At 44.1% G+C, this 17,518-nt stretch overlaps 2 protein-coding genes across 2 annotated transcripts; both read right to left on the reverse strand.

Moving 5' to 3' along the window:
- Positions 1-11,866: 11,866 nt before the first annotated feature.
- On the reverse strand, positions 11,867-13,459 carry PtA15_10A191 (uncharacterized protein; the record flags this gene model as incomplete). The annotated part of the gene is made up of 9 exons (XM_053160343.1): positions 11,867-12,010; positions 12,089-12,152; positions 12,221-12,355; positions 12,438-12,448; positions 12,534-12,676; positions 12,748-12,781; positions 12,871-12,948; positions 13,020-13,086; positions 13,161-13,459. 9 exons carry the CDS (start codon positions 13,457-13,459, stop codon positions 11,867-11,869), a joined length of 975 nt encoding a protein of 324 aa, XP_053024327.1.
- Positions 13,460-14,881: 1,422 nt separating this feature from the next.
- PtA15_10A192 (uncharacterized protein) lies at positions 14,882-15,673 on the reverse strand (the record flags this gene model as incomplete). The annotated part of the gene is made up of 2 exons (XM_053160344.1): positions 14,882-15,197; positions 15,288-15,673. 2 exons carry the CDS (start codon positions 15,671-15,673, stop codon positions 14,882-14,884), a joined length of 702 nt encoding a protein of 233 aa, XP_053024328.1.
- Between the last annotated feature and the right edge of the window lie 1,845 nt (positions 15,674-17,518).

Consider the following 17,518-nt stretch of genomic DNA (forward strand, 5'->3'; position numbering starts at 1 on the left):
TATTTGGCCTTATTACATCACCTGATCATTCCCTGCACAGCTTATGCACCCCTTGCATAAATTGTGACATCATCTGGCACAGCCCCACCTCATGTATGCACCCCTTGCATAAATTGTACACAGACACTCCTTCTTAACTCCCTCATGTTGTACAGCACAGGCCAGCTAAGATACCTCACTCAGGGGTTGCCCTGGAGCCAAAATCCCTCACATTTGTCTATATAGAATGGTTACATTGTCCAGCTACATTGCCAGGGTCCGTGCTCTAATCTCACAATGAATGTCTCCAGATCTGGGTTACAGAGTCAGTAACGTTCATCAGGTTTGTTTCTCTTCTATAATTTCTCAGGATACATATGAGCCAGTACCATAAAAAAAACGGAATCAGCGGTAGCATGTTGGGCTGATCTGGAGCAAAAAATAATAACAAAATGTTGTGGTATGCGAGATGTACAACAAAGAAAAGGAAAAAAAGACCTGAAAACCCCATTCTCTGTGCGCCAGAATGGGGAGGTACGGTGTAAGTCCCTCCTGAAGGAGGCTTGCTTTGTGTGTTCAGCCTACCCCCTGGGGGCCCGGAGTCTTGAGGAACTTTGCTAAGTTTGACAGGGTCGCCATTGCTAGATTTCTTGAGCGGACTCGTGGGCCCAGAGACTGTGAGTTCAGCTTGCTCATCAGATGCTCACGCGCACACCGGCTACATCCCCACTCTCTCCCCCCAACATCCGCAACTTTTGGGCGCCGGGAGTTTCATTTGTGGGGGTTGAGGCTTCAGGAGCCTTGAAGGTTGGGCTCCAGTCATGCTGCAGCCAGCCTCCGTCACTGTGAGCCTGGGTCTCTATAGTGACCACAGGACACAAGAAATGGGGGGGCAATGGTTGGATTTCTTGGGATAAAGAAACTACAACTATAAGAGAAAAGAGAAAGAGAAAGGGAAACCAAGCAGGATAAGGAAGAAGAGAAGTACTAGGTTATTCTAGTGGGAATGCACGTCCACTGGCAATGCTACTCTTCTGAAGAGTGCTGCTTATCTGTGCTAGAAGTGCTACAGCTTCCTCTCAGGAGGGTATCTGGATTAGATAAGTTTAAACCAGCCACAGTTTTTTAGACTTCTCTCTGGACAGTCAAGGTTCTTAATGGGAAACCTGAGGGACAGCCCTGCAACCTAGATTTGTGGCAAAGGCCAAGTGATAATAAGGGACAGCCCTGTGATCAAGATAGAGGCAAAGGCCTGTAGATTTGGAGGGACAGCCCTGTGATCAAGAAGGAGGCAAAACCAGAAGAAAGAGCAGATCAAGCAAGACACAGAGTTGTACCTCTGAGATAAACAAGGTTCAGTGAAAGAGGTTACTTACTGTCAATATCCTAGGCGCCTGTGACGGTAGGTATACTGGGAGTATAGTAGGCTCTTTGGTGGTGATCCTGGAGTTATCTGGGTGGTGGTTCTGGTGTGCTGAAGTCTGTAGATCCGCCTCAGGCAAGGGGGATCCTGACTACGAAAATTTTCACAGTTTGCTTATGTAATTTACATATGTACATGTGGTTTGGCGCGCCTGGTAGCGCTGACACGTCACAACTGCGCAAGCGCGCCACAACTCAATAACTCAGGGAAGGAGTATAGTTACAATGAATTAATAAGTTGTAACTAGGGTTAAAATTGCATGAGGAAACAGAATATGAAGTCAAAACAAGGTTATCTCTTAAGATGAAAAAGATATAAAGTAATTTATATGTAACAAAGGTAGAACAGGCAGCTTTTAGGTCAGCTGTGATGACTCTAAGGCTGACATTCCCTACCACCAAAAAGGGTTGGATTTCTGTAAGAAATTAAACCACAGGGTTATACCTCTTCTCACTTCTGAATTTCCTGAGAAGGATAGCAGAGTCTGGGATGTCTTTCTCAAGGAGCCATTCATCATGATCAGCACTCATACCTTTGTATCTAGCTAAGTACATCATAACATCTCTGTTCTCCACTCTCAATCTCTTGTCTCTGAGAATCTTTTGTATGACTTTACTCTGAGGGGTTTTATCCATGGGGGGAATGACAACTTTGACTTTCTGTCTCAAAGGGAACTTGTCTGGATTGGGGTCTTTGTATGGTTTCACCAAGCTGACAGGAAATGTGGGATGTTTCCTGCTAAACTCTTCAGTCAGTATCACTTCTACAGCATTCTTCCCATGTAAAGCTTTCACAAGGAATGGTCCAGTGAAGGAGTCTCTCATCTTCTTAGGGCCAGACAGGTTGTTGAAGTTTGCTGTGGATATTAGGACTTTATCACCAACTTTAAAAGATGGTTCTTTGTGACTCTTGTCCCATCTCTCTTTGTTGTAAGATGTAGCTTCTGTTATGCATTGCTCAGCATGTTTTCTAGCTTTCTCAAAGATCTTTCCATAGGCAAGAGCAGTAGGATGAATGTCTACAGAGTTTTGCTTCAAGAAATCCCTGGGAAGGTTTGGGATCCAGCCTTTTTCCAGGATGGCAGGAGGTTTTCCAGTGGTTGAATGTATGCTGGTGAAATATGCTAGCTCAAGGATTGGTAGCAGTGAAACCCAGTCATGAGTGTAACCATCATTGTCTTTGAATTCTAGACCATATGCACAAAACCTCCTGATCATATCTTCAAGTGTTTGAATCATCCTTTCAGCTAATCCATCAGTCTGAGGGTGGTAAGCAGTGGAGAAGGAGAGTTTTGTTCCTAACATACTATGTAAACCAGTCCAGAATTCAGATGTGAACTTAGGGTCTCTATCAGAGATGATGATTCTGGGGATGCCAGTCCTAGGCATTATAACTCTGTTCCAAAACAGTATGGCAGTGTCCATGGCAGAGTCATCCTTGAAGCAGGGTACAAATATAGGGGTCTTGGAGTATCTGTCCACTATTACCAGACAAGCATTGAAACTAGCAGCTCCTCCTGGGGACAAGGAAGTTACCCAATCCATGTTAATAACATCCCATGGTTTTGAAGGTTCTTCAATTTTCATGAGCAGTCCAAATCTTTTGCCTGTGGCTTTATTTGCTTTCTGACATCTATCACAGGAAGAGCAGTATTCACCAGTGTCTTGTCTCCAGTTAGCCCACCAAGCAGTATCAGCTACTTTTTCTAAAGTCCTATCTTCAGAAAGGTGACCAGAGTAGACACTGTCATGGCATTCATGCAAGATGGTGTTGATACTTTCTTTGTCAGCTAGGACTAGGACAGAGTTGTGTTTCTCTCTGAAGTAGATGAGGCCATCAAATATAGAGAATCTTCCTTCATCATATAGCTTTCTCCAAGGATCTTGTAAAGAATTTTTTAGTTGGGCATCTTTAGCATCCTTCAACAAAAGTTCAGCCAATATGGTAGTGTTCTTTTCTTGCTTGTAGCCTTCTCTCACTGAGTCAAAGAACTCATTCTTGAAAGTAGAGACATGTATGCCCATGATGGGGAATCTATCATCATCCTTGTCTTCTGGGTCATAAGCAGGGTTACTAGGATCATTTGGCAAAGCCCATCTGCTCAATCCATCAGCATTCTTGTGAATATTCCCATCTCTGTGGATTATGGTCATATTGCCTCTGTATTCCTGAATAGCAATCTGCCACCTGAGCATATGCCTGTTGGGAGTCTTCATGTTCAGCAGTGATCTCAAAGCTGTGCAATCTGTTACAACATGAAAGACACTGCCATCTAAGTAGTAATGGAGTTTTTCCAGGGCCCAAACCAGACATAAGCATTCAAGTTGACTAGCACCATATCTTGTTTCACTGTCCTTCAGTTGTCTGGATATGAAAACAATGGGTCTTTCTTTTCTCACTCCATCAATGACTTGGACTTGATGTAAAGCAGCACCTAGACCAGTCATGCTAGCATCTACATATAGTGTGAAGGGATGGGCCCAGTCAGGAAACAGTAGCAATGGAGCTGTGGTCAGTTTCTCTTTTAACAAGTTGTAGGCTACTATTCTATGATGGGTCATCTCATATATGATATCAATCCTTGTCAGTTCAGTTAGAGGTTTTGCTATCTCTGCAAACTTCTCAATGTGTTGTCTGTAGTAGCCAGCAAAACCAAGAAATGATTGCATTTCTTTTCTACTACTAGGCACAGGCTTTTGGAGGACAGCAGCTACTTTATTCTGATCTATTCCTATGGCAATGCCAGAGACAAGATGGCCCAGAGCTTTGATCTGATCAAATCCAAAGTTACACTTCTTCAAGGAGATTTTCATGTTCATGTTAATGACAACTTTCAGGATCCTGTCTATCCTATTGAGGTTTTCCTCCCAAGTGTTGGACATAATGATGATATCATCAATGTAGATAATGACCCACTTCTCATCAATTTCCTTTCTAAACTCAATGTCCATCATTCTCTGGAAATGAGAGGGGGCATTATTGATCCCAAAGGGCATTCTCAGGTACTCATAGATTCCTTTGTGCATAATAATCCTGAGTAGATGTCTGGAATCTTCTGCAATGACATTCTGGTGAAAACCTTTGAGTACATCCATACTAGTCAGATACTTAGCTTTGGCCAGGTTGTTCAGAGTCTCACTGATCTTGGGAATGGGATACCTGTCTGAAGCAGTGTAGGAATTCAATGCCCTGAAGTCTCCTACCATTCTGGACTTTCCATTGTGCCAGGCAATGATTACAGGAGTAGTGATCTCAACTACTTCATTATGACCAACTTTCCTTAGAACATTCAGGTTTACTAGTTCTTCAATGTGTTGCTCAAGAGCTTCTCTGCTTTTGGGGCTGGCAGGATAAGGAGGTCTTCTGAGGAGAGGAGGATAGGGTCTCTCAGTTGTCAACTTGATATGAACTTCATGACCCTTAATGGCACCAAGGGGCTGGTTGGTGTTGGAGAAGGCAAGGTTGTTATTGTAAAGGACTTCAAACAGCTTCTCTTTTTGCTCAATAGTCAACTTATCACTGAACTTGGCTTCACAGAGTTCTTCTGTAATAAATTTCTGCAGTTGAGGAAGGGACTTCTTTACAGCAGAAATTTCATTGGAAGGGCTCATTTTCTCTAGATGATGAGACTTAAAGCTGAATTTCTTCCTCTTGTTCTCATTTCCAATGGTGAAGAATCTCTCTTTGCTGTTTGTGATGTCAAAGCCATAAAGAGACATGTAATCATTTCCAAGGATAAGATAGTTAATTCTTGCATTTTTCATGACTACAAATTCTGCCAGGATTCTAATGGAACCTTTAGTGTGAGGAAAAATCAAAGCCATTTCTATTATGCCCATTGGCTGTAATTGGTCACTACAGCTGTGAAATTTAGCATGGTTAATTGGCATGAGTTTGTTTTCCCATTCTGGTAATATAGAACCTAGCAATTTGTTGCTGATGATTGAGCAAGAAGCTCCACTATCAAGAAGACATGATTGTTCTCTGGATTCAATGAGGACAGTAGTGAGATTTGATTTTCCAGTAAGATGAGCTTTTCCTCTATCAGGTTTACATTTCATCAGTCTAGCATCCTCTATGTGGGAAGATTGGTAGGATTTGTCCCAGGTCTGGGGTTGATGAGTTTCAGCTTGAATTTCAGCAATGGAGAAGTCTTGGTTTATCTCACACTCTACAGCATGTGCTCCAAAATCAAAATCAACTAAGGGGTCATAATTGGCACCATTTCCATTGTCCATGGCAAGGATCATGTGATTGGTTCTATGATTCTCTTCTTCTTCATCTAGTTCTGATTCAGACTTGTGTGGTTCACCTTGATCTTCTCCATTGTCAGTCTTGGGATCATCATCATCATCTATTCCTACATTATTAATTCTGCTCTTCTTCTTAGGGCATTCCCTGGAGAAGTGGCCAGTTTGTTTGCAGAAATGACAGATGAGTTTTTCTTTCTCAGGGGCAGAGACAGGATTCCTTTTAGTGGAGGAGTCAGTTGGCTTATCAGTTTTCTCAGGGGCAGTATTGTTTCTCCATTGGGATCTATTAGGAGTGTTATAATTGTTTGTCACAGGTTTGTTCCTTTTCATGACTCTGTCTATGACTTCTTCAGCAATTATAACCATATCCTCAAAACTCATTTCAGTAGCATCTCTTTTGTATCTGCTTTTAATAGCATGCTCAAGATTTGGAGGGCATTGCTTCAAGATTTTTTCACAAATAAGATACTCACTGAGTTCAGGTTGATAAGCCTTCAGTCTTTCTCTCTGATTACCAAACCATTTATGGATTTTCCTCCCATCATAGGCAAAGTGATCATTCTCAAACTCTTGTTGCATTTTCCATTTCCAGTTCTCAGTACCAAACTTGTTCCTGATGGCATTCTTCCACCAAGCCCAAGATTTGTTCCCATACTGGTCTCTGATGCCTAGGTACCAATTCCTTGCAGTGTCAGTTAACAGGATTGTTAATCTACTGATTATCATGTTATCCAGCATCAAGTAGTCTCTGACCAAGATATCAGTGTTTTTAATCCAAAGTTCATGATTGTAAGGCAATTCTCCAGAAAATTTCTCCCAGTCTCCATTTTTGGGGATACCTTTCCACAACTCCTTCCTCATTTCAAAGTCTATTGCTCCAAGATCAATGTAGGGGAATTCCTCTTGGGTCTTAGCATCAGGAGTATTGCTAGCAGACTTAGGAAAGTTATCTCTTGGAGGTCTCTGGGGTTCAGGAGTAGGAATAGGAGGAGGTGGTCTGTGTTCCTGTTGTTGCTCATGGTGTATATTCTGGAAGGGATTATTGTATAAGAGATGAGGGGGTTGGTCTCTGTCATCTGGTATTAACACGGAATCCAGCTTTGAGCTCACAGTGTTTACTACAGAAGATATGTCACTGAATCTTCTCTTAGATTGTTCAAATCTATTATGCTCATTGGCATGAAGGTCATTGATCTGATTACCAATGGAAGTAAGATTGTTGCTCACTTTCTCTTCAAAATCTTTCAGATTTTGGCCAATTGTCCCCATGTTAGAATGACATTGTGATTCATTTACCAGAATTAAATCTTGAACTGTCTCAAACTTCTCATCTATGTGTTTCTTCAGTTGTTCTAACACATTGTTATTCACTATGGACTTCTCTCTGGCACTTTCACCTATGTTGTTCAGGATTTGATCAAGCAGAAAGGGAATGAATTCATTTTTAAACAGATCAAGAATGGACTGATTCAGGACATCTTTAAAATTGCTGACACAAGATTCAAGAAGAGTACCAGGAATGGTTTCAACAGTACCAGATAATTCAGAGAGGAATTTAGAGAACAGGACTTGTAATTTTTCTTCTAGAAACAAAGGACCATTTCTAGACATTTCAGAGTTAAGATTATTGAGGAAAAATTCTCTATTTGAAGGATCAGAGAGATTGTCAATATCTAAACTGAGGCCTAATGGGGAATCACTACTTAAAGAGCTTTTAGGTAAAGATTCATCTAATAAGGGCCTCTCCCTCTGGCTCTCCCTCGTCCATAGCCTCTCCTCACTCCTCGTGTGGCTCTCATCAGGTATTCTCCTATTTCTAGAACTCTCTGAGTGTCGTCCTGAGGGCGTCTCCAATACCTCCCTGATCCTCTCCAGTTGTTTTGAGGAGGAGGGGGGTTGTGGCCTGCGAATTCTTGCGGCATTTGCGGATAAAGGGGTGGATTGTAGCCGCCAGTTTGAAGATGCGGGCTGGGGCGGAATAACTGAACCACCTATCGCGGTATAGAAGCTGGTGGTGGCCTCACTTGGAGCGTCTGCGGCGGTGGCGGCGGCGGCAAAGGAGTTCCTTGGTAATGTTGGCTCTCTAGGCGCGGCTGGGATTGATGCTGCGGTTGAAACTGAGCCTGGTTGGAGGGGATAGGACCCTGGAACTCCTGCGCTATAGCTCGTAGTTGAGAACCCGTGGGTTCCGGCGTTGGCGTCGCTAGAATGGGTTGCTGACTGGCGTGCGGCACTAAGGCTAGCTGCGAATGAGGCCGGGATACTTGCGCCGTAGAATTCTGCGGACCTAGGCCGTTGTTCTGGTTCATTAGAGAGGCTTCCAGGTTGTGTAGCTCGTCTCTGGGTATCCATTCTTGACAGAGACGGATACCGTCGTTCCTCCCAACTAGTTCTATTATCATTTCCTGCGTCATAGAGGCTTGGGAGAGGAGGCGCCTCATGGTTAACGTGTTCTGCGCCTCCCTGGCGCGAACAAATAGGTCGAATTGTTCGTTGAACATGCTGATGAGGCTGGAAAGCTCTTCCTCTTCCGGGATAAGGTCCATGGGACCGGAGGACGCCTCCCGTCGAGGGCTCTGAGTGTACGGAAGGAGGGCTAGATTGGGCGGCGCCGTGGATCTCATGCCCTCTGAGTTGGTAGGCTGGGAGGGCGGTTGACTCGTCGGAGGAAGGTTCACCGTCAAGTCTATCTGCTCCCTGTCAATAGGCCGCGGAACCGGCGTGGATCTGCTCGACGCTAGGGCTATGGATGTTTCCCTCGGCTGGTATAGGGCCGGAGGGATCCCGGTATCTGGGGGGAGCGGCTCCTCTTCCGGGAGCTTGAGGAAATCCTCCTGTAGTTCCAGCAAGGCTGCTTCTAGCCCTTTGAAGCCGTTCTTCGGCGGCTGGGCTAAGACGGTACCGGTGGCGGAGCTCTTCGGAGAGGTCTTGGCCATTTCTAAGGTGAGGAGGCATGATGATTATGTGTAAGAAGGGAGGGTAATTAAGCGGTAAAATTGAGGATTAAGAGTTTTTCAAGGTTAAATACCTGAAGATTTGGATTTAGCGGAAATCCTTTTGCTTTTCCTAGTAGTAGAAGACGCTTTCTTCTTGTTTTCTCTTGCGCTTGACTTCGCTGAGGGATTAGAAGTCCACTCGGCTATGTTGACGGGAGCTACGGTCTTCTTTCGTCGAGTTTTCGGCGCTTTTGCGGTAGCTATAGGGGTCCACGACGTGCTACTGATTAAGTTGCCGTTACACGGATCTGCTACTACTCTATCGTCGTAGTTTTCGTCGTCTGCGCTAGTCTGCGCCGTTAAGAATTTTTTTACGGTCAACTGGGGTAATTGTAGATAAGAAGCAGGAGAATCTTTTGAGCGTACTCCGTTTTTCGCTATCTCTTCTTGATCCGAAGATATAGAGGGTTCTGGGGAGGATAAGTCCAACAAAGGGATAAATAGCGGCGCAGAGGAGTCACAATTCTGCACTTTCACGAGTACACAGGGCGTAAAAAAAAATTTTCAAGGGTTCAGTTAGGAAATTTATCAATATAAAAGTAATTTTGGATAATTTTAGAAGAATTTTAGCGTTAGTAGGATATGTAGAAAATTTTTTAAAGTGAATTTTTTTCAAATTTTTAAGAGTTTTTTGTTTGATTTGGTCAGGATGATCAGTCCTTTGGCTTTATAGCAGTCTAGAATTATGAAAGGTGAGTAATTTTCCCGATGAGGCCCCCAATTGTGAGCCTGGGTCTCTATAGTGACCACAGGACACAAGAAATGGGGGGGCAATGGTTGGATTTCTTGGGATAAAGAAACTACAACTATAAGAGAAAAGAGAAAGAGAAAGGGAAGCCAAGCAGGATAAGGAAGAAGAGAAGTACTAGGTTATTCTAGTGGGAATGCACGTCCACTGGCAATGCTACTCTTCTGAAGAGTGCTGCTTATCTGTGCTAGAAGTGCTACAGCTTCCTCTCAGGAGGGTATCTGGATTAGATAAGTTTAAACCAGCCACAGTTTTTTAGACTTCTCTCTGGACAGTCAAGGTTCTTAATGGGAAACCTGAGGGACAGCCCTGCAACCTAGATTTGTGGCAAAGGCCAAGTGATAATAAGGGACAGCCCTGTGATCAAGAAGGAGGCAAAACCAGAAGAAAGAGCAGATCAAGCAAGACACAGAGTTGTACCTCTGAGATAAACAAGGTTCAGTGAAAGAGGTTACTTACTGTCAATATCCTAGGCGCCTGTGACGGTAGGTATACTGGGAGTATAGTAGGCTCTTTGGTGGTGATCCTGGAGTTATCTGGGTGGTGGTTCTGGTGTGCTGAAGTCTGTAGATCCGCCTCAGGCAAGGGGGATCCTGACTACGAAAATTTTCACAGTTTGCTTATGTAATTTACATATGTACATGTGGTTTGGCGCGCCTGGTAGCGCTGACACGTCACAACTGCGCAAGCGCGCCACAACTCAATAACTCAGGGAAGGAGTATAGTTACAATGAATTAATAAGTTGTAACTAGGGTTAAAATTGCATGAGGAAACAGAATATGAAGTCAAAACAAGGTTATCTCTTAAGATGAAAAAGATATAAAGTAATTTATATGTAACAAAGGTAGAACAGGCAGCTTTTAGGTCAGCTGTGATGACTCTAAGGCTGACAGTCACACTTCCTGGCCTGAATGATTGGATTCGGCTGCCGTGGAAATTGCTACTCTGATCACACGGGCCGGCCTTTGCCGGTCACCGGGTGATTGGAGATCTCCACATGCGTTAGCTGGCAAGCAAAACCCGGCAACCCAATAGCAGAAAACTTTGTGTTTGGTTACACCGACTGCACTTGTCACATGTTTCACACTCATTTCAACCTCCTATTCATGTTTCACACTTTTTCAACTGATTTTATTATGAACATACTTTATATATATATGCTTCTATCTAGTGAGGCTTGTATGATAGAGCTTATAAGTTGTACTCACTGGATTCCATTGTTTGCCAGACTTTCAGAAGAGACAGAAATGATAACATCACTTATTCAACTGGTTCCTCTTTAAGTCCAAGATGCATCACCCCATCACTACTTCAATATAGCCTGTTCCATTCACATCATCAGATCACTGGGTGACTTCCCGTGGGATCTGGCACCCTCCCAGATGCTGCTTTAGACCCGAAAAGTCTAGATTTTTGCCGGGAAATCTAGCTTTTTGGGCTCTAGATTGTTTCTGGGAGACTCCCAGATCTCGACGGGAAGTCATCCACTGTCCGGAACTCTAGGCCTGAATGTCTCCAACTTATTGTTGGCTGGGCCTCAACTCTTTGGAGCAGATTTGGCCTCATCTATGGCTCAGAGCCACCAGAAAATCTCAGTAAACTTCTATTGAATGGATTCTAATCAACTCCTGAGTAACCCACTGCTGACATCCGCTACTTGCATAAAGGTGAATTGATTTTTTTGAGATGGCTTCAGCTGGTGCCCGGTCATCTCCAGGGTCAATGAAACTATGGCTGGGGATGGTCTGCTGCTAGGGTTTATACATATACACTTGTCAGTATTGGAAGGGTTTCTGGGTGACAATAATAATACATCATGGGGTTGTGTTGGTGATGTTGCTGCTTGCGGTGTTGTTTTGGTGTGATCAGGATTCAGAAGTAGAGATAATACCATAGGCAGGGGGAGGAGGGAACAAGTATAAATGAAGAGGACTTTGCCATGGGTGTTGTTGATCTTAGCTCATCCCCCATTGCGCTTGCACCGGTTGGTGCTCTCACAGCCCTGACTTTTGCTTCTCACACTTGTGCCAGGCTGAGCAGGTTAAATTTGGCCCCTTTTTACCTGTGCCATGTCACAGGCTGGGGGGTCAAGGACTGGAAAAAGCTTCTTTGTATATTGGCATTAATCCTTTTTTGTCTGTGTGTTTGTTTATTTTGTAGGGCAAACCCCCTTCTTTATTTGTTGAAAATGCTTATGTGTGGGGGAAACCTTTGATCTTGATTTTGCTCAATCTGTGGTTTTAATAAAATTGGATGATTGGATCCCAGGGTAATTTTACAGGGTGCTTGATGAAAATGGGTCTCCTTACAAAGTGGGGATTAGGAAATATGGCTTGTAAAATTATACATTGACTGGACCCTATGCATAATTCCACAGTTATTTTTTTTACAAGGTCTTAGACCTTGTAAAAATCAATATCCCCATTTTTAATTGTTGTATCTGCTGGTCTCAGTACTTCCAGCCTCCTATGGTTTTCTGGTTTTTTGCCTCGCTGCATCAATAGCTGCCGTACCTCCCGTTGCAATTGCATCGGGCCCATCAGGGTCTGTTGTTGTTTTGTCTTCAATGAAGTTACGAAAATGGATAATTGACTCATCGATGTTACTTTCCTGCAATGATGAGAAAAGTGTCAAATCAGTCATGGTGACCCCCCTCCCTTGCCGGATATCAATTCTAGAAGAACTTACTTGTATACCCTTGTGAGGGACGTCGCTACGCTCCTTCTCTGGGTCCGCTTTATTAGGGAGCGGCCTAATTAAGGGAAACAATAGTGCTCAATGAATTAGCTTTCAAGAGACCCAATCAGATCCCCTGCTTACTCCTTGATCATTTGTATATGCCATTCGCCTGTTCCGGCCGCATTTTTTGCCTTTTCATTTGTTGCTACAAAGGCCGTCGGTTTTACGACTTGCTTGAGCTTATCATTGCCGGTCGAATGGTAAACACTCAATTTACTACAATGATAAACATGTCAATTTTTCATGCCTTCATTCATCATCTTTTTCTGCCGTGTCATTTATTATCATGTGCACGTACTTTTGCTTCCACTAGCCAGAAAAAAAGAAATAAAAACAAACAATACTCAATTTAGATACTTTCTTCCATGATTCAAAGATTGATGAGCTAACTCACATCTACCTCTATAGCAAAATTGAATATAGTATCCGGGATCATTTTAACATCAAACAGCGTTTTGAAATTGATGTCTCTCACTCTAAAGAAATCTGCATCTGGACTTTTTGTTCCGGCGGTGTTGTCACTTTTAAATGGTGTACCTAGGTGGATGTCGTAGATGTGGGTGCCTGCAGTATGCGAACAAAAATTCACGCGTCAGGAAAAACTCAACAGAGCAACTTTTCAGAAGATTCAAATTCACCGTCCTGAAAATACGTAATCAGGTATGAAAAAAGACAGCCAAAGTTAGAGCTTTCTTGTGTTTGTGCAAGGTTTGAAGGACCTGTATGCTTACCGCCTTAGCAAACTCAACACTTGCAAGCAGGTAGCCGTGCCTTAGATCCAATTTTCCATCTTTTTTGACAATGAAACTCTTTCATACACCGGGGTAGATAAAATCAGCTCAAAATCACTTCTGATTGGCGATTGCACGTATACTCTCACATGATGATATGTTTTTATGTCTTTTTCGATAGAAACTGGATCATAAACGGGTACGATATCATTGCGGCTAGAAAGAAAGAGTATCAGAAAAGCACAATTAGAGCAGGCTTCCCGGTTTGAGTTAGCAGCTATTGAACTAACCGAAATCCTTTTTGATCTTGAAAAATCGATTTGTCGTTAATTTTTAACACCATCTGCTGAAATTTACCGGTGGCTGGTTTCAAAAATTCGTAAGCCTCGGCTAAACTATTAGTGCCCTGGATGGTGTCTTTAGTTAGTTTGCCCAGCGCGGTGGTCTTCACGGTCAGATCGGCGACCTTTGCAGTCAATGGGATTCGGTAATCTAGAATGATTTTGCTGAAGTTTGGCGCCACCAGGGCGGACAAGACAACAAGCAACAGTAGTGATGCTCTCGTGGCGGAATAGATGGTTTGAGACATACTGTCGATTATCGATACGAAGCAAAGGTGAAAGTATTCGTGCGTAAGATGCGATAACTGTTCTTAAATTTAAGAAGTGCAAGAGAGAGAGAGAGAGCTGCCTGACGATGCGCGAATGGCTCATGAGGGGCCACTAGTTTATATAGGCTTGGCATCTGAATCACAGAAGGCTATCTGTGTGCAATGAGACTCGCACATAGTCAACTGATACCAATAATACTTTGAAGACCTTAACCACCGATGTCAACGGTCAAAGTGCAATTCAGCTATTCGCTCCCTAGTGATAAGGAGGGCCGGTCGCGTGGTAATAAAAGCGCTATCACCGTCTGGACCTGGTGACACCACACTCATAAGTCGCTTGTCAGCGTACTTGCCAACAAGGACAGGCACTAGTGACCGAGGTATACCCGACGGCCAAAAGCTCATTTGATCCATTTACTTCGGGCCTGGTGATGAAGTGCCCGGGTGGTGTAGTCGCATTATGAGACAATTGATTGTCAACTGGCGACACCCGAACACGCGTAATTCTGAATGAAATCTAAGTTCATTAAAGACAGACAATCACAAAAACACAGATCAAGGGTTTCCCCTACAAAATAATAACAAGAAGAAAAGAAATACAGCCAAACAACAACACCAGCCCAATACCCAACCTCTTCTAGGGAGGTTGCAAGCATTGGGCAGATAACCCCCAGCGCGCCGCATTTAAGGCAATTGCAAAGGGGGGTCATCAAGAATTAACCCTCAAACTGCGCAAGTGCAACAGCGGAGGGGGGTGAGGCAACCCCCAGCTGGAATTACAGCTCTGGGAGTCGCCCGAGCAAATCACCATCACGGCTCTATACCCCTATTTATAGCCGCCCAACCTTGACCATGGGCTCAACAGCTATCCACCACCCAATCTCACCCTTCTGCCACCTTGGCCCAGGATACCAGATACTGCACGCATCCTCCAGCCAACCCCGCGACTCAATCACAATTACCCAAGCCCTACCAACTGCCCACCAAGGCTTACCATTGCTTGCACCTTAACCCCACGTACCTAATGACCACTCAACCAGCCAGCTTTCAAGCCACTCTCCCAAACGGTCATCCTGAACATACTGCCGCGCCTGCTACTCCCTTGCTGCTCAAACGACCAGACCCCCACCCACCCATACATGGCACTGATTACCTAGGCCCGGGCCCTTGTCACTCGCCCCCATCGCAACGCCAACCCTATGTACGCTCCAGAAATCTAATCATTTCCGGTTTATTTCCATGAATCACAAACGCCAATTATCCACCCATCTTACTTCCAGCGCTCCCATCCAACTATAATGCCTTCCTTGAGCCACAACCATACAACATCCAAGAAGCTTCTGCCACGTTGACCGGATCTAGCATCGCCGCCAAGACCACTGAGTAGCAAGAATATAGTGATCACTTTCTTTTCCAGATTTTGCCAAAAGTGGCTGAAATCACCAGTGAGATCCCAGTGTTTCTAAGCGCTGTGGCGGCCTGTTTGCGGGACAAGCCAGTGCCAAATTTATGTCCAACGACGAGGATGACACCGGTTTTGGTCATCCGGCTCTGCTGGGCGCGGGTGGTATGGCTCTTGTCTGTGGGTACTGGAAGGGTTCCCGTGGAAGGAGAGGGGTACAAGTGCCGTACAGTCTCAGCAAACAAGCGGTCGTAGTTCTCCATCACAACTGCTGCTTTTCCCTCCGGCGAAATGTCGTCGTGATAGGTATATTTGCTGGGATAGACTCCCTTGGTGTTGATGTTATTGGCTTGGGCAAAAAACAACGGGCCTCCGAAGAAGGCGGGGAAGTTGGGTAACACTCACTCATCTGGTCTTCTGCTTTCGAAGTAGACAAAATTCTTGTTGGCTTGGGGTGATCGACAATTTGGATCTGAAGGCAAGCTAGTGGCTGAGGAAGAGTTTGGGCCGCAACTCTTTGGCTTCCCTGCGACCGCACTCGTAGCCACAACAGCACAACTGGTCAGATAGGTATGCGCCAGGGGGTGTCCCATCCGGCCCTTATAGTTCTGTTTGGTCGCGCTGATCCCCACCTCATCTTGAGCAGGCCCATGCCGAGCCCTATTCAGAGGCCACATCTGGCGGGTAGGATCCTTGGCCCAGATGCCTGCAAGCTTGGCTTCCGCCTGGACGACGGAGGATACGGCGGCGACGTAAGACATGACCCCATCGGCCACCAACTTGCCCTTCATCACCTCTGCTGCCGCCACAAGGTCCGGTAACCGGGAGTCAACACACAAAATTAGGTATGCCTTCTGGATTGCAATTTCTTCTCCTTCCCCTACAGCCTACTATGCAAACATATCACACGGGCAACAATCTCTGTTCCTGGCTCCTTTCAGCTAGCAACAGACGTGAGCCACTGATCCCTCCCCAACGCTGCAGAGGCTCATCATGGATGCTCAGCCACTTCTTGTTGCCCTGGAAGCCCTCAGGCTCGCAACAACCCTCTCGGGCTTCATCTACCCAAAGGCCTCGCCGACTTCCTCTGCGATCTTGGTAGCTTTGGGGCCGCTAAACTCGGCCCTTTGACTGTCAACAATCTCTATGAGGTCTGTCTCCGTCCACACAATATATATATCTATGTGTTTTTTATTGTCATATTAGAGCTACCCCTCCAACATGATAAATTATAAGTTTGTGGGCTGGTTTCAAGTGGAGGATTTTTTTTTGATAAGTTACTCAAAAGATAAGAGTTGATTTTAACAATCCTGGAGCTGCATATTTTCAAATTCAGGATCGAACACAGAGGCCCCAATTGTTAAAAAGAGCAAATAGATTAGTAAATAATTCATAATCACGGAGCATGTTGCTATGATATGTTGATCTCTTTTTTTCAATTTGTTAAAGCAATCTAACTGAGAGTGTGGAATTGAAATTGAATGATCTATCTAACTTTGACAAAATGTTGATCTAAAAATCTGACTAGCCTATCAAGGGGGGAGGACCTGGGTGTTGGTTTTGCAGCGGCGGAGCCGCCTTGGCCTCTAGTTATCCAGATTTCATGAATATATACGATCTGCCCAGGTCAACGTAGAACAAATGACTTTGCTGAAGCAGGGAGCATCAACCGAATTGGCTTGGGTCAATTGTACCTAGATACAGAATAGATACAAACATGTAAGTGTAATAACAAATAAGTTGTCTTGGAGGTGGCAGCTAGTTATGAATCTACTCAAGTATTATCCAATATGCTGACACTCGTTGTGTAGGTGGGACATGGGAACAAATGCCTGCCCGGTCTTTGTATACACCAAGGACACACTGTTAAGGATTCACTTTGAAAGTACTGCGGAAGGGTACTGATTTGAACAAGCATTCAATTATCACTAGAGTCTAGCCGCCTTGTGCACTTTCAGAGCATTTGTCTGACCTCTTGCCATTTATGGTATTCAAAATTGCATAAGATTTTTTTACATAAAATCATAAACTTCAATTTTGGCTGGGAGATGTCACTTTAAGTTTTATGCACGCTGACATCTCCCAGCAAAAATTGGTTTTATGATTTTATGTAAATAGTGACATATGCAATTTTGAATACCATAATTATCATCAAAGATGCACATGTGTCCCCCAAAGGGGCCTCATAAGGCCCTGTTTGGCAGCGGTTATTTTGTATCATAATTTCCCATTTTGCATAACTGGGCCTCACCAAGGCCCATATCACATCACTTGCATGTTTGGCAGATTTGGGAAGTTATGAGGGTCATCACAACTTTCCTCATCACTTCTCATCATCCCAGCCATTTTCAACATATGATTCAATTTTGAAGACCACTAATGTCAATTGAACATCCCAAAGAAGTGCCCATGTTACATTAAACATTTCACACTACTCTTGTCAAATATCAAGGTAAATACAAGCACCAGTGTCACATTTTTCTATTGCCCCAAATATGAGATTTGCCACAGCCACATTGGTCATGTTGATCAAGATTTTTAGAAACATATCTTCATTATGCTCAGTAGAACCAGTTGTGATGCACCTTGATCAAAAAATGCACAAACTCATAAGATTGAGCCTCCTTCCAGTCTGA

This window comes from Puccinia triticina, chromosome 10A (genome assembly GCF_026914185.1).
Source record: "Puccinia triticina chromosome 10A, complete sequence".
Classification (NCBI taxonomy): Eukaryota; Fungi; Basidiomycota; class Pucciniomycetes; order Pucciniales; family Pucciniaceae; genus Puccinia; species Puccinia triticina.